At 42.2% G+C, this 17,615-nt stretch overlaps 1 protein-coding gene across 1 annotated transcript in view; it reads left to right on the forward strand.

Moving 5' to 3' along the window:
* LMO7 (LIM domain 7) overlaps nucleotides 1-17,615 on the forward strand; it is a 326,368-nt gene that overhangs the window by 269,676 nt on the left and 39,077 nt on the right. Inside the window, exons 12-16 of the mRNA XM_038762998.1 lie at nucleotides 2,721-2,838; nucleotides 6,823-6,965; nucleotides 8,350-8,794; nucleotides 9,946-10,266; nucleotides 12,048-12,173. Of these exons, the coding sequence (XP_038618926.1) occupies nucleotides 2,721-2,838; nucleotides 6,823-6,965; nucleotides 8,350-8,794; nucleotides 9,946-10,266; nucleotides 12,048-12,173 (1,153 nt within the window). The remainder of the gene's footprint in view (nucleotides 1-2,720; nucleotides 2,839-6,822; nucleotides 6,966-8,349; nucleotides 8,795-9,945; nucleotides 10,267-12,047; nucleotides 12,174-17,615) is intronic.

Genomic DNA, 17,615 nt, shown 5'->3' on the forward strand with positions numbered 1-17,615 from the left:
GTCTTTTTATACTCCCCATCCCAAGTTGCCAAAATTCATTCCTTTGGGAAGAGGGAGGAAGGCTGGGAGTGCCCCCTCAGGTACTCTACCTCATGGGACTCTTTCACTCCCAGTGGAAAGGAGGAGTTTCAGAAACTGGCTGATTTGCCTGCTTTGCCCTCCCAGAAGAATGACTGTCTGCGGCAAAAACTTAACCTGGAAAAGTTTTTCCATTTTGGGGTAAAAACCTGATGATACAGTTGTGGCAACACATTTGTAAAGCAGAGGACTCTTTCTTGCCAGAGAGCCTGTCTACCCACTCAGTTGTACTGTACTCTCTGTAGAGAAGCAGCGGGGCTCAGTGGAAAGAGCGCGGGCTTTGGAGTCAGAGGTGATGGGTTCAAATACCAGCTCCGCCAATTGTCAGCTGTGTGACTTTGGGCAAGTCACTTAACTTCTCTGTGCCTCAGTTACCTCATCTGTAAAATGGGGATTAAGACTGTGAGCCCCCCGTGGGACAACCTTATCACCTTGTAACCTCCCCAGCGCTTAAAACATTGCTTTGCACATAGTAAGTACTTAATAAATGCTATCATCGTTATTACTATTATTATTAATCAATCAATCAATTGTATGTATTGAGCGCTTACTGTGTGCAGAGCACTGTACTAAACGCTTGGGAAGTACAAGTTGTACTACTCTCCCAAGAGAGTACCCTATGTGGGACTGGGACTGTGTCCAACCCGACTATCTTGTATCTACCCAGTGCTTAGAACAGTGCTCTGCACACAGTAAGTGTTCAGTAAATACCTCTGATAGATTGATCTCACCCACCCTAGTCACCGTCTGTGAATCTCCTTGAATTCAATTCTGAAATAATTAACATTCATTTATACCAAAAGACAGAAATGATAGACTTCTCTGAAAATATGACCTTTGGGTGGACTGTGAAGTAAAGTGTAAGGGATAGAGATTCAAAGGATACTTTTAGAAATGGAATTGTAACTTATGCAAATGGCCTGTCTTTGTGTACTGCTTCCTCTCTGTCAAGGAAGAACATTCTGAACTGCTGTAATCCTTCCCCATTTTGAGGACGGAAATCTTAATAGCAGTTCCTCAAATACAGGGATGCTTTATTCTGTTATTATCTCTCCAAGTTCATCACAGTCTTGCCCCAAATTATGAGACTATTTTGGAGCCAAACCTTTTTCTGGATCCTGGAGTTGGGCTGTTCCTTAGCTCTTATGCCTGAACTCTTTGGGGTCTGCTGTGTGCCAGAAGGAGTCTCCCCACTGTTGGTTGAAGCGTTTTAAACATGAGCAGGCACAGTATGCGTTCCTGATCCTATTGAAGCCTCATTTAAAACCATGTAGAAGCAACATTTCATTCATTCAATCATATTTATTGAGCACTTCTGTGTGCAGAGCGCTTGGGAGAGTGTGTGACCCTGGTCAACTCACTTAACTCTCTAAACCTCATTTACCTCATCTGTGAGCTAAAAAAAACTATTAGTGGATTTTCAGGCCCTGAACCCCAGTAGAACTTGAGTAGAAATATCAGATAATCACTCAAGTGTTTGAGTACCCTGAAAGAGAAGCCACACCTTTAAAGAATCTCCTTTTAGGTGGCAGGCGGAGAAGAAATGTGCTGATATTTGATGTTCCAATATAAGAAATATTTTCTCAAATATTGCAAATTTAGTTAGGACCATTTGAAAAGTGGTCTACATCAACCTTTCTAGCGGACTGAACTATTTTTAGAAGCAGATTTCACACGTGTTCTTTGTGCTAGATTCTAGTTCTCTGTTTTCAGAATGATACCAATTTTCTCTCTCTAGATGTGAAGGTATTTGTTTAATACCAAGATGATCTAACAAGCATTTAAATGTAGTGATATATCTGGATGAGGAGAAGGAAAGGACCCAAAGTAACTACTCCCTTTCTTTGCCCCACACTTCAACCACCTTATTAGGGTCCTCCGGAGTTAGAGGAGGAGGGGTAAATTTCCATTCTCTTTCCTCCGACTCAAAGGAGGTCCCCAAGTGTAGGTTCCTGAGTTGATCCAACCCTTCCGAGTGCTTAATACAGTGTTCTGCACGCAGTATGTAGTCAGTAAATGAAATTGATTCAATTGATTGCACTTGGACCAAGGGACCATTGATGTAACGGAATTTCTCCACCTCATCCTGACCCCTCAGCTGCTGCTACTATGGCCCTTTGTTCTGTTCACTGCAACAGCCTAGCTGTCTGAAGATCAACGGAGGGCTGCTGGCCAGTGTCTTGCCAATCAGTCATATTTATTGAGCACTTACTGGGTGCAGAGCACTGTACTGAGCTCTTGGGAGAGGACAATATCACAATAAACAGACATATTTCCTGCCCACAATGAGTGTGCAATCCAGTCTTGGTTCAATTCTGCCCAATTACTGGAAAACCAAAGACCCAAGTGGGCAGGTGAGGGTGGACCATGGAATGAAAAGCTGCTACTGTCTCCACCACCACCATTTTCATCTCCTTCCATCTCTCTCCTCCCCCACACCTGAGGGAAAGCAAGAGGAGTTGGTACTGGGTAAGGAGTGAGTCTGGGGCCTGGGGGAATAAAGGAGACACAAAAGCGGGGCTCCCATCCCAGGTACAAATTGAGGCATTCAGCTCCTGCTTCCTCATCGAAAGCTGGTCTTCTAACATCTGACTTGGGTAATGTGAGCTTTTCTTTCAGTGTGAGTGTATTTTGTATCCTAGGAGTAAATCTATGAGTGATGTCAATGCGGAAGAGGTGCAGAACCTGCGCCATTTGCGTTATGAGGAGATGCAAAAATTAAAAACCCAGCTACAAGAACAAGATCAACAATGGCAAGATGTAAGTAGCTTTACTGATGAACATTTGGTCACAGGTACACATAGTTGTGTTCAGATGTGTGTTTATCGCTTTCATTCCCTTTCTTCTCCCTCTCCCTCTCCCTCTCCTTCTCTTTCTTCTTTCTTCTTCTTTCATCTTCTTTCACTGTTCTAAGTACTGGGTCATATGCAAGTTAATCAGGTTGGACACAGTCCCTGTCCTACATGGGGCTCACAGCCTTCATCCCCATTTTACAGATGAGGTAAATGAGGCACAGAGAAGTGACTTGCCCAAGGTACCAGGAGAAAAATGGAAAAAAAATGTGATTAGAACTGGGTCCTTTTGACTCCTAGGCCTGTGCTGTATTCATTAAGCCATGGGACACGAGTGATACTAGACCACATCATCCACTCGTCTGGAAGCAAAGATCTGCCCCCCAACCCCACCCCCTGTTCGGAGTGCTCTTTAGAATTCCTGGTCCAGGGGTAATCCTTATCTCTGAGACCTTAGCAACGTGGGTTGGGAGTCATGATGTATATTTCCTCCTGATTGTGTCTGGAAAGAAGTGGGTGGATGGGAACAAATGAAAATGATGAGAAGTTGACATCAAAGGCCATATGAATGTAAACTACCTTTTGGATGACTAATAATAACAACAATAATAATAATAATGGTACTTATTGAGCATTTACTATGTGCCAAGCACTGTTCTAAGTGCTGGAGTAGATACAAGTTAATTAGGTTGAACAAAGTCCCTGTTCCTCATGGGGCTCAAGCTCTTAATCCCCATTTACAAATGAGGTAACTGAGGCCTAGGGAAGTTAAATGACATCCCCAAGGCCACGCAGCGGACAAGTGGCTGAACTAGGGTTAGAATCAATCAATCAATCAATCAATCGTATTTGTTGAGCGCTTACTGTGTGCAGAGCACTGTACCAAGCGCTTGGGAAGTACAAGTTGGCAACATATAGGGACAGTCCCTACCCAACAGTGGGTGTGTTGTATCCATTAAGCCACGCTGACCCTAGAGGGGGAAGAAAGGTTCAAGTAACATCTAGGGAAAACTTGACATGTATGAAAATGTGAAGAAGATGAGGCCAGGGCTGGCCTCGGATGACAGGCGAGTGAGGCATTGCCTGAGAATAGGCTCGCTGGAGTGAGCCGTGGTGGTTGAAAACTCAAAGAGGCTCAGGCCATCCGAAGCTGAAGAAACAGGGTGGGCTAGTGGATAGAGCACGGGCTTGGAAGCCAGAAAGTACTGGATTCTAATCCCGGCAGCCCAACTTGCCAGCTGTGTGACCTTGGGCAAGACACTTCAGTTCTTTGTGCCTCAGTTACCTCATCTGGGAAATGGTGATGCAGACTGTGAGGCCCATGTGGGAGATGGACCATGTAACCTGAGAAACATGGGTCTACCCCATCACTTAGTACAGTGCCTGGCACATAGTAAGTTCTTAACAAATTTCATTGAAACAAAAAATACCCTGCTTGCAAGGAGATCCTGGGTGGAAAATACAGGGAAGGAGTACGGTCTAGTGGAAACGTGCTCGGACCTAGGAGTTGGGAGACCTGGGTTCTAATCCAAGCTCTGCCACATGACTACTCTGTGACCTTGGGCAAGTCACCTACCAAGTCTGGCCCTCAATCATCTGTAAAATGGAGATTCAGTGTCTCTTCTCCAGCCCCAACAGACTTTGAGTCCCTTGTGGGACAAGGGACTGTGTCGAACCTGTTCGTCTTGTATCTGCTTTAGCTCTTAGTACAGTGTTTGGCACACAGTTAAAGGATTTAGTAAATATCATCATCATTTATTATTCTGGAGCAAGAAGAGTATAGCAAGGAACCCCCCAGAAGAAATGTTCTGGGTTTGGGGGCTTGGACAGACTTTGCTATAACATCAAGCTACGCTTCATGTGCACGCAGCTTGCAGGAGGGGGTGGCTCATTTTTCCTTGCCTCACAATGGCCAAATGTCTGAATCTGGGCCTGGATGGAGCCAGGGAAGCTGAGTCGTTTGAGATGGAGCTACAATATATTTGGAAGCTTATGTAGGTACCCTAATACACTTCTAGTTCCAAATTCTACATGTGTTTTTTTAATTACCAGCAAGTTTCACTTCCAGCAGGTTATCATATGTCCACATGCAGTTTTGCAGAGCAACGTTTGAAAGAAATTTGATGTGGGAATACTAGCCAGACCCAAATTTAACATTGCTACCTGGCAGATAAATAAATTCACGTCCTGATTATCCTTTACATCCAAGCATCTGTCTCCGTCATCCGGCGTATGCAATTCCAGGACACATGCGACAACTTGAATGGCCCAATGGGTAGCGCGTGGGCCTGGGATTCAGAAGGACCTGGGTTCCAATCCCGGCTCTCCCACTTGTTAGCGTTGTGACCTTGGGCAAGTCACTTCTCTGTGCCTCAGTTACCTGATCTGTAGACTGGAGATAAAAACTGTGAGCCCTGTGTGGGACATCTGCTTATCTTGCTTAGTACAGTGTCTGGCACATAGTAAGTACTTAAGAAATACGATTGAAAATAAAATAAATTAAATACTTCAAGTTGTATAACCTTATGCCCATTGGTCTCATCGGGCTAAGGGTGTTTTGGTTCACCCACTGTGCTGTTCCGGTGGTGATGATGCTCCTCTAGGGGTGCGAGTCTATGCCAGTGAGGGCTCCGGACTGGCATGGGGTGACACTAGGAGAATTGGTTCTAAGTTTGCTCTGTTCCTGTGGGCTCCAGAAACTTGGCTTGGTTTCTCAGTCTTTTCGAGCAAACTCAAATCCAGCCTAGTCTTTGGACTTACCCATCCTGAACATCCTCTAGACTTCTTTTGACCAGACCTACATTCTTCCAGTGGTCCTGCCAGGTCCTGAACTAACGGCCACTTTGGCAGACGGATTAGATCCAAATAATAATAATAATGGCAGTATTTGTTAAGTGCTGACTTTGGGTCATTGTATTTGGGTCATCAAATTTATTGAGCGCTTACTGTGTGCAAAGCACTGTACTAAGCATTTGGGAGAGTACAATACAACAACAAACAGACACATTACCTGCCCACCATGAGCTCACAGTCTAGAGGGGGAGACGGACATTAATACAAATAAATAAATGAATAGCAGATATATACATATGTGCTGTGGGGCTGGGAGGGAGGATGAATGCGGGCAGTGAGTCAGAGTGATGCAGAAGGGAGTGGGAGAAGAGGAGAGGAGGGCTTAGTCAGGGAAGGCTTCTTGGAGGAGATGTGCCTTCATACACTGTAATAAGAGCTGGGGTAGATGCAGGTTAATCAGGGCGGACATAGTCCCTGTCCCATGTGGGGATCACAGTCTAAGGAGAAGGGAGATCAGTATTTAACCCCCATTTTGCAGATGAGGGAACTGAGGCCCAGAGAGGTTAAATGATTGCCCAAGGTCTCACAGCAAGCAAGAGACAGAGCCAGGAATCGAACCTGGATTCTCTCACTTCCAGGCACGTACTCTTTCCACTAGGCCTTGCTGCTTCTCTAGATGTTGCTGTGCGTGAGGGTGGTGGATTGACAGAATGGTGATGAATGTCCCTAGTATTTTCCTGAATGACAGAGACCGGACTATCACTTTGCCACCTTTTGAGCTCTCAGCACCAGTTTATTATTGAACAGTTCAACTGTTTGGAGTTCAATTAAAACCTTTCTGCTGCCTCATGATGAAATGGAATGTTGGTTTGAAGTTTGGGCCCTTCTGACTTCGTGTATCATTTCAAGCCGTAAGACCACTTTAACACTCAAAGAGAAGTAGGGTCTAAGTAGAAACATTTAGGTCAGGTTTTGCAGGGAGACAGATGAGATCAAGTATTGGCACAGAAGCGCTGGCTCTATAAAGCAAAATTAGGACACTTTGGCATATAGAGTGAACAGTTTGGGCTATGTAATGGGATACACTGATACTCTCAGTTGCTTTTAAACAGAGGATTAGAAAGGGAGGTGTACTGTGCTAATGCCATTTCTGTGGTAGGACCTGGCAAAATGGAAAAATCGCAGAAAAAGTTATACATCAGATCTGCAGAAGAAAAAGGAAGAGAGAGAAGAAATTGAGAAGCAAGTGCTTGAGAAGACTGAGAGAAACCCTAAAACATTCAAAGAAATGCAGCAAGCAAGGTAATGAACACTAGATTGCTTGTTTTTCCTAAACTGATTCTTCACGACATAAGATTCAACAAGTTTAACTTGAGCTGCTGATTTAAAAAAAAATCTAATTCTGATTTTTCCTTTTAAAAATAGTTGTTTATTTTAATGTTAATTTAAATCGTAAGGTCAGCTCATATAATTGTAAAAGTATTTCAAAATACAATTGCTGCCTCATGTACACGATTGCTATGAACAGTAGTATCTGAATAAACGTACTGTGTATGATTCTGCTTAGTTGCATCTATAATCCATAGATGAATGTGTACATACATTTAGAGTAAATCTGTTAAATCTATCTGAAATTATATCCTTAACTGAAAAATGTGATTACTGATAAATACGATTTAATGGCTAATGCGATCTTTCTTCACATTTTAACAGGCCCACAATAAATACTACTGACTGAAATACAATAGCAATTTTCCTCTAAAAAATTAGCAGAAGTCAGTGTTTCCCTGTGTTTTACAAAACATCGGAAGAGAAAGGTCACATTTAAATTTAAATGCTTACTGTTAGTGAAAGAAACTCAATGGAATTTATAGGCCAGATAGCAAGGTAAATATGTCTAAAGAATAATGTAAGAAAGGAAGTAAGCTGTCAGTTAATATTTAACAAAACCCTCTTTGTGGCCAAGGTAAACAAGTATTCATACACCGAGCTGTTCATCTAAACTTAATAAGGTAAACTACAAAGTGGTGTGCTACATTCTGAAGTGTATGAGGGCGTTTAATAATGCAAGTTCCCTCATTAACCCCCTTTGAATGATAATGAAACATTTGAATCTGTAATTATTTTGCATTGAACTCCTCTTCAAATATGTGAAATGAGATACCTACGTGCCTGTAATAGAAGCTTCGAAACAGCAGTTGTCATTAGAAAATGTGGGTCAAAAAAATGAACTCATTAAAAAACATCCCAAAGCTGTGCTTACAGCTGTCAGTAAAAAAATACTGATGTTGTGGCCATTTATCAATTAAGATGTGGGCTTTAGAAAAAAATGCTGAAAAGAATCCTATAGTGCCTTAAACCAAAAATAAACAAACACAACGTGCTCTAGCTCTTGAAGTATTTAAAATCATCCAGGAAATGTTTTCACTGAAACAGTGATCAACCTTGGTAAATATTTAGAATTTGAGAATATAAGCAGTTTCAGGCCACTTTTAACTTGTGGCTTGAAAGGAAAACTGCTTTGTGGCTAGCCCTCTCCCTTGTCACCTCCTGGAGAAGAGTTTGAATTTTTTATGAAAGGAGCAGTTCACATTTTGTTTAGCCTGCTACCTGAGTAAGCCCTTTGACTCTACCTTCCCACACGGTTGGTCAGAGGTTGTGTGGTAACAAATTATTTTTGCATAAGGGAAACAAGAGGAGAAGAATCCAACAGTGAGAGGCAGAGAAGACTCGAGCACGGGAGGATGTACTCTTCTAACGATGACATTTTCACTGAAGAAGCTCCGTTCCCTGCACAAGTCGGGGCGAGAGAAGTCAGTGAGAGAAAGAAGGAGAAGGAAGCCACTTTCCCTGCAGAAAGTGGTAAAGAGGAGCCTTCAGACCTTTCCAAGATGGAGAACTCTGCAACAGCTGAATTTCAGCTTCCTCCCCAAAGCCTGTCAGGAGAGCGGAGTTCAGCCTCTTTGTCTTCTCTCCATTCACTGAGTTCGCAAATGGGATCAGCTAGAGTTTCAGCTTCTCTCCCTAGAAGTTACCAGAAAACCGATACATCTAGGTTAACGTCTGTGGTCACCCCAAGACCTTTTGGTTCCCAGTCGAGAGGAATCTCCTCGCTGCCCAGATCCTATACGGTAAAACCCTCTGCATTCTTAATAATTGCGAGTTTTCCTGAATTATGACTTGACAGTGAACTTCTGTACAATTTTGTATTACCATGCGGGTGCGTAACTACAAATATATAGTTACAGTAGGTTTACTGTGATACTGGAGTTTTAATTGAAATTCTATGCTTCAAATCTGCTCTGACATCTATGAGAGTAGAGTGGCATTGTTTGGAAGATGAACATTAAGTAGATTACAAGGGAAAGTCGGAACTTTGAATATAAACGTTGCCTGGTTTTCAAAACTAACAATTTATCATGTGATTTCTTGAGGAAGTGTGTTTCCACTTGATCATATCGAGCTGATTTTGGGAAATCAGAATTTTTTTCCCGTAGGTTTTTGTATTATAGAATCCTAATAGCATTACATTTTTACTAAAAAATAAAATCTTGGAGAATACACATTTTCATCCATATTAAAAATTTCCAGGTAGGGCATCAGTTGTCTCTGCAAATATAAATAGTAATGAGCACCTGATATGTGTGATGGCAGAGTAGCAGGAAAGAGAAGAATAAAGGCAAAGTAGGATTTGCATTCAAGCTCTTACACACTGCTAGGACAGGGAATGTTAAAATTTAGATGGGAAAAAGGCAAAAAAAGAGAATCAAACAATCAGAGTTTTGTATTGCATGCCTACTTTATTCAAAACAATGTGCTTTGGAGAGTAGAGCAAGAGAAAACCATATGTTCTCTGCCCTAGAGGAAGTTACAATATTATGAATTTGTCGACACATTTGTTCACAAATAATGGGAACAGGAGAAAACAAGAACTACGTGATAACACAAGACTATCCATTTGAAGTAACAGAGTGGATAATGTTCACTTATTTTGGGGGTGTTGGAGGTTAATTGGGAAGGCTTCCTGGAGGAATTGGGATTTTAAGAGGGCTCGGAAGATGGGGAGAACTATGGTCCGGCATATTTGAGGAGCAGGGAGTTTCATATTTGGGAACAGATTGAAGAAGGGGATGGAGGTGGGGGGGTCGAGAATGGGTTACAGTAAGAAGATGGGCTTGGAAGGAAAGAATAGTGTGAGCTAAAGTCTAGTGGGTGAAGAGAGTAGATAAGATAGGAGAAGATTCAAGAGTATGTGAACATAATGACTATGGTTTCATTTTAGATGGATGATGCCTGGAAGTATAATGGAAATTCAGAAAGAACCAAGAGTTCTCCAAATAGTACAGCAAATATCTCCTCTTCAAAACCAACTTCAGACCCATTTCTGTCCAGCTCGACTACAAAACGTGATGAGGATGAGGGAACAAAAGGTCAAGAGAATAGAATGCCATCTCCTCCACCTTTTGTCACTTCCATTTCCCAAGACCAGACTAGAGAATATTCTTTTGCTACATCAGAGTTGACTTCTCTCCTTGACCCCATTAAAGCTTCTGTCTCCTCAGAAATGAGAAATATTTCCCAGCCAGAGGACTTGAAATCACAGGTGAGTTTGGGCATTTGTAATTATCCCTAGCAACCTGTAAATAATCATCCTGCACACTACTTATAAACCTCAGTGACTGTTTGGATCGCTAATCTAACATTCTTCAGTCATAGGTACTAATAGAATAAAATTGAATTAGGCTCAGACAGTAGCCTCTGTGGGAAGCGCTTAGTACAGTGCTCTGCACAGAGTAAGCACTCAATCAATAAGATTGAATGAATGAGTGAATTTGACATCCAAAGTAGTATTCATTCATTCATTCAATCGTATATATTGAGCACTTACTGTGTGCAAAGCACTGTACTAAGCACTTGGAAAGTGCAGTTCGGCAATAGAGACAAACAATCCATGCCCACATGGGGCTTACAGTCTAAAAATGGGGATACAGACATCAAAACAAGTAAATAGGCATCAATATGAATAAATAGAATTATAGATATATATACATATATACATAAGTGCTGTGGGGCGGGAAAGCGGGGAAGAGCAAAGGGAGCGAGTTAAGGTGACGTGGAAGTTGTGGGAGTTGAGGACAAGGGGGGCTTGGTTGAGAAGGCCTCTTGGAGGAGGTGAGCCTTCAGTAGGGCATTGAAGCGGGGAAGAGTGATTGTTTGGCAGATTTGAATAGGGAGAGTGTTCCGGGTCAGTGGTAGCATGTTGGCCAGAGGTCGATGGGTCAGGCAAGATCGAGGCACAGTGAGGAGGTTATCACCAGAGGAGTGGAGTGTGCAGACTGGGATGTAGAAGGAGAGAGGGAGGTGAGGTAGGAGGGGGCAAGGTGATGGACAGCTTTGAAGCCAATAATGAGTAGTTTTTATTTGATATGCAGATTGATAGGCAACCACCAGAGATTTTTGAGGAGGGAGGTGGCCTGACCAGAATGTTTCTGTAGAAAGATAATCCGGGCAGCAGAGTGAAGTATGGACTGAAGTGGGGAGAGACGGGTGGTTGGGAGGTCAGAAATGAGGCTGATGCAGTAATCAGTTCAGGATAGGATGAGTGATTGTACTGATATGGTAGCGGTTTGGATGGAGAGGAAAGGGTGGATCTTGGTGATGTTGTGAAGGTGAGACCGACAGGTTTTGGTGACGGCTTGGATGTGAGGGGTGAATGAGAGACTGGAGTCAAGGATGACACCAAAGTTGCGGACTTGTGAGATGGGAAGAATGGTTGTGCCATCCACAGTGATGGGAGAGTTAGGGAGAGGACAGGGTTTGGGAGGGAAGATAAGGAGCTCAGTCTTGTACATGTTGAGTTAATCAGTAGTGTTTTTGGAGTGCCTACTGTGTGCAAGGCACTGTTCTAAATGTTTGAGAGAATTCACTAGAAGTAAAGATCCTTGCCTTCAAAAATCTTGTAGTGGGAAAGATCATTGGGAATAATCATGCTAGGGAACAAGAAGCAGCATGGCCTAATGGATAGAGCACGGGCCTGGGAGCCAGAAGGACCTAGGGCTCTAACCCAGGCCCCTCCACTTGTCTACTGTGCGACCTTTGGCAAGTCATTTAACTTCTTTGTGCCTCAGTTACCTTATCTGTCAAAATGGGGATTAAGACTGTGTGATGTCTGGTGTGGGATAGGGACTGTGCCCAAACTGATTTGCTTTTATCTACCCCAAGACTTAGTACAGTGGCTGGCACATAGTAAGCATTTAACAAATACCACAGTTATTGGAAAGAAGAAGCCACAGAGCCAGTTGGAAACCCTGCTGTAGAGAGCTGGGTCACTGGACTAATTGTGTCTCCGAATTGCCCTCACTACCCTGTCCCCCATTCCTTGAGAGCCCAGGACAGGATGTGTATTGGTCAGTGACTCTGATACTTGTTCAAAGTGATCAACCAAAATCATTTCAGGGCCAACTTTTGACCAGTGGGCCTGACGATGGAGAGCATGCCTGTCAGTCCTTTGTGAGTATTGTGCTCTCTGAAGCACTTAGTACAGTGCTCTGCACATAGTAAGTGCTCAGTAATGCCAATGATCGATTGATTGATGATGATGATGGGTGAGATCACTGCCTGCCTGAGAGCCAGCTTCAGAAAGCCTAGCTGAGGACCAGCACGGGGATAAGATAGAGACCCAGTTGGAGAAATCTGAACGAGAGAAGCCTGAATCCCTATTTCTTAACCCTTGAGCTTTTCCAAGCCAGTTCTCTCCAAGTTAGATGTGATTTTGGTTGTGATAAAATTCGAAATTTTGAGGTGCATTCTGTAGTAATATAGTAGATCATGTGGTTGATTTGCCTTACAGCGAGTCAACCAAGCGCTGATATTTATGCGAGCCTCCTAAAATGCAGATCTCTGTACAAAGTGCTTCTGAGAGTTCAGCAGTGGCAAGGCACCTGTGGCCTAACTTCAAGGTGTTTACAATCTAATGGGGAAGCAAGACAAAAACAGTTTTGCTAATCGTGGAAGCAGGAGGAAGAACAAAGGTCTAAATGGTAGTAGGAGAACATAGGATGAAAGAGCCAAATAAATAATTGACTGTGATGATGGGGTTTCTCCTTAAAGTGAGGCAGAGACCTCAGTCCAGTCACAAAGACTTGGGGACCGAGAACCTGCCTGAAGTTGATGATTACAGGACTAGTGGTTTGCACAGCGTAATTCACTCTCATCCTTGTCAGTAGTGTTCTCACTGGGGCAGCGGATGCAGTAAGTAAGCAAACAAGTAGGGGGGTTGCACATTGTGAGGTATATACATATGGACACTGCTGACAAAACCCTTTTATGTCCAAAGGAACCTTTAGAATTCCAATAAACATATAAATATTCAATATGCATATATACTATGTATCAATAATAACTGTGGTATTTGTTAAGCTCTTACTATTTGTCAAGCACTGTTCTAAAAACTGGGGTAGATACAAGGCAATCGGGTTGGACAGAGGCCCTATCCTACATGGAGCATACAGTCTTAATCCCCATTTTATGGGTGAGGTAACTGAGTCCAAGAGAGGATAAGTGACTTACCCAAGGTCATGCAGCAGACATGTGGCAGAGCCGGGATTAGAACCCACATCCTCTTACCCCAAAGCCTATGCTCTTTCCACTAGTTCACACTGCTTCTGCTAATGAATAACTATAATAATAATAATAATAGTAATGGCATTGATTAAGCGCTTACTATGTGCAAAGCACTGTTCTAAGCGCTGGGGAGTTTTCAAGGTGATCAGGTTGTCCCATGTGGGGCTCATAGTCCTAATCCCCATTTTACAGATAAGGTAACTGAGGCCCAGAGAAGTTAAGTGACTTGCCCAAAGTCACACAGCTGACCATTGGCGGAGCCAGGATTTGAACCCATGGACCTCTGACTCCAAACCCGTGCTCTTTTCCACTGAACCATGCTACTTCTCTGCGTTGTGGCCAAGTGGAAAGAGCATAGACTTGGGAGTCAGAGGAACTAGATTCTAATCCAGCTCCACTTATCTGCTGTGTGACCTTGGGCAAGTCACTTAATTTCTCTGAGGATTCAATACTTGTTCTTCCTCTAACCTAGACTGAAAGCCCCATGTGGGACCTGATCCCCATGCTTAGTATAGAGTTTGGTACATAGTAAACACTTTACAAATATCACTATTATTATATAACTACGTAAGCACTAAGGGTATCTTCTAGGTTGACGTGAATAAGGTGGTAGTTAACTGGTGAAGGCTTCCTGGAGGAGGTGGGGTTTTAGGAGGGTTTTGAAGATGGGGAGAATTGTAGTCTGGTGGTATTGGAGTGGAGGGAGAGGTGTGCATTAGGAGGGTGAAAAACGTATGAGTTGAGAACAGTTGAGGACATCAACTAGCCTTAATTATTGTTAGCAACATTAAGAACCAGATTTTGGGGTTTGGAGCAGATTTTGCTCTCTACACATCAGCTCAGGACCTTCAGCCACCTTTTACCAGGAATTAGGGATAAGGAACAAAGATTCTTTGGGAGCCACTAAGAGGTCCCAGCTGCCACAGCTCAAGGACATGGGACACAATAAGAATTGCTCTGCAATTCTTCTTTCAAATTGAGATTTAGGATCTCGCTGGCCATTTAGGTGTGTGGTTTCTGGTGACAGAGATGTGGCCACATTCTTTGCACTGTTTCACAATATGAATTTTGTAATTGGGTTGAACTCTGAACTTTGGCACAAATCTGAAACTTTTGCTTTCTCCTGTGAGTAAGCTTTTTTCAACATGGTAACATTTAGACTAACCCATAAAAAAAAAAAATAGAAATTGCACGGTTTAGTCTTAATCCTAAAATAGTAGCAGACTGAAAAGTAGACGAAATAAATAGTGATTAGAAGTGAATATTGATTCTCAAGTCAAGTTGGAAAAATAATAAAAAAAGTTTAGGGGGACTATTAGGAATGGGTGTTCCTATTGTATTAAAATTGGGAACTATTGCTAAAAATATTGTTTAAAAGACCTTTGACAATTAACTGTACCCCTATTTCAGAAGTATATTTAAGTATATTTCATGTTTAAATATATTTAGTGCCAGTATATTAAGTAAATGCACTTATATCCGTACCCTCTTAGCACTCAATATTCACTCCAATCTCAGCCCCACAACACCTATGAATGTATCCATAATTTATTTATATTAATGCCTATCTCTTCTTCTAGTCTGTAAGCTCCTTGCGGACAAGGTTTGTGTCTATAAACTCTGTATTACGCTTTCCCAAGTGTTCAGTAAACACCCAATAAATATCATTGTCTGATTGATATTACGAATATTCAGTATATTCAGCTATTGAAGTTGGAATTCCATAGAGAGGAAAATGATACTTTTTAATTAATATGGCTAGTTAATTTTATTTAGTTTTCTAGACCAATTAACATTCTCGTCAGAACACAGAGTACAAGCAGACGAACAGTAAAAGGGAAAGTAAAATATTCAGTGTCGTGGATTTGCTTCTTTCCTTTTTCTGTCTGTTTCTTGCTCGAATGGGTGTCATTCCCAAGAGCTTCATACAGTGCTCATCAAACAGTAAGCATTCAATAAGTACAATTGAAGGAATAGTGCATTTTTCCCTTGGATAAGGATAGTGGCAGCAGCTTCAGTGACCCTCATAGTGGATAAAACAAGTACATAACGTGGCTGGTGTGGGGTTTTTTCCCTGGATTTTTGAAGGTTAAAATTGTCTAAGTTTTCATGCTAAGTTTTAATTGGTAAATGGTTTTATTACACCTTGGTTATGAAATGAAAAAAACTTACCTTTAAAACTATTTTTTTTCCAGGAGAGCTAGTTGAATTGAGTATGTAATTGGTGTGATAATGTAGAGTTGGGGCAAACCCCCAAAACACGTTGGGAAGCAGGGCAGTTCAGTGGAAAGAGCACGGTCCTGGAAGTCAGAGGACGTGGATTCCAATCCCAGTTCTGCCACATGTCTCCTGTGTGACCTGGGACAAGTCACACTACTTCTCTGTGCCTCAGTTACCTCATCTGTAAAATGAGGAGAGTAAGACTTTGAGCCCCACGTGGCACAACTTGATTACCTTGTATCTCTCCTAGTGCTTAGAACAGTGCTTGGCACATAGTAAGCACTTAACAAATATCATAATCACTGTTATTATCATTACCTGATTTCCTTTTATCGAACTCAGTTCTTAGAACAGTGTTTAGCACATCGTAAATGCTTAACAAATGCCACAGTCATCATCATCATCATGCCAGACACTATACTCACCAGCACTTATGCACAGTGTGGTGCCACGGGGATTGTAAGTCCCAAACTGGTCTTTTCAGCCACTCTTAAGTGTATGACAGTGTAGGCTACCTGACACATGCATATGAAGCAAACATTTTCATATAATGCTCTAAAACAATAGCTCCATTCAGCATTTCCTTAGGAAGTTGTAACAGCAGCCCCGTTGTCGATCACTGTGATAGAATGCATTTAAAATGAACTGTTTTTGAAGTAGTGTTTGGAAAACCGAGGGATCTGTTGTTTGAGTTTGCTTCAGAAGTGAAGGCTATCGCCTCTGGAGTCAAGTAGCTCATCCCCCTGCCTCCAGACAGGGCTCAAATATACTGGACAGATGGGTATCTATAGGGTTCTCAAAAGATTCATTCATTCATTCAGTCATATTTATTGAGCGCTTACTGTGTCCAGAGCACTGTAGTAAGCGCTTGGGAAGTACAAGTTGGCAACATATGGAGACGGTCTTGCCCAGCAACAGCCCCACAGTCTAGAAAGGGGAGACGGAGAACAAAACAAGATCTTCTTGAAAGGATATTTCACAACCTCCCGTAAAGGAAAGCCCATTCTCATGGCCACCAACTATAATCCTCAGCAAAAATAGTCGCAGAACCTGTTTTAAAATTTCACAATAATGTGGGGTTGTGTGAGTATTTTCATATACTTTAGAAGTTTCTCCCTACCCAGCCTAATCTTTATTGAATGAAATTAAATCTGTTTAAGAGGGAAATAATATACTATGAAATTAAAACAATTTCTATAACATATACATTAAAACTTTTCTCAATAATAAAAAATGCAACAGTACTCTATGGCAATGATCGTTTCATTACTGTCCTAAATCACCCTTTTTTTACGGTATTATTTAAGTGCTTACTGTGTGCTAGGAACCATACTCAGTGTTGGGGTAGATACAAGCTAATCAGGTTGGACACGTGGATCACAGTGTTAATTCCCATTTTACAGATGAAGTGAATGAGGCACAGAAAAGTGAAGTGACTTCCCCAACATCACAGAGCACAGACATGTGGCAGGGCTGGAATTAAAACCTGCATCCTTCCGAGTCCAACGCCTGTGCTGTGTACACTAGGCCATGATGCTTCCCATTTATACCCTCTACACCCTCTACTGTATAAAAGAAATAGTGATTTAAAGACAATTATGTTTGGTTCGGACCACTGAAAACATGAAAATTTTCTACAATGGTTCCTACAACAAGAAGCAGCGTGGCTCAGTGGAAAGAGCATGGGATGGGAGCCAGAGGTCATGGGTTCTAATCCACGATCCACCACTTGTCAGCTGTGTGACTTTGGGCAAGTCACTTAACTTCTTTGGGCCTCAGTTACCTCATCTGTAAAATGGGGATAAAGACTGTGAGCACCATGTGGGACAACCTGATCACCTTGTATCCCCCCCAGCGCTTAGAACAGTGCTTTGCACATAGTAAGCACTTAACAAATGCCATTATTATCATTATTATTATTATTACAATGGTCTGAGGTTACAGTAAGCCCCAAAGATTATTTTTTTTTCCCCGCACCTTCTTCTAAAACATTAATTCTGTCAGGGAAATATGGAATCCTGTTGTAGGGAAGAGGAGAAAGAAGATTTTTCACAGCTTACAGTCATGGAGGGTTTCTGTCCAAAATTTTGCCCAGGTAGAGGCCTGGGA

The sequence above is a fragment of the Tachyglossus aculeatus genome, chromosome 2, assembly GCF_015852505.1.
Source record: "Tachyglossus aculeatus isolate mTacAcu1 chromosome 2, mTacAcu1.pri, whole genome shotgun sequence".
NCBI lineage: Eukaryota > Metazoa > Chordata > Mammalia > Monotremata > Tachyglossidae > Tachyglossus > Tachyglossus aculeatus.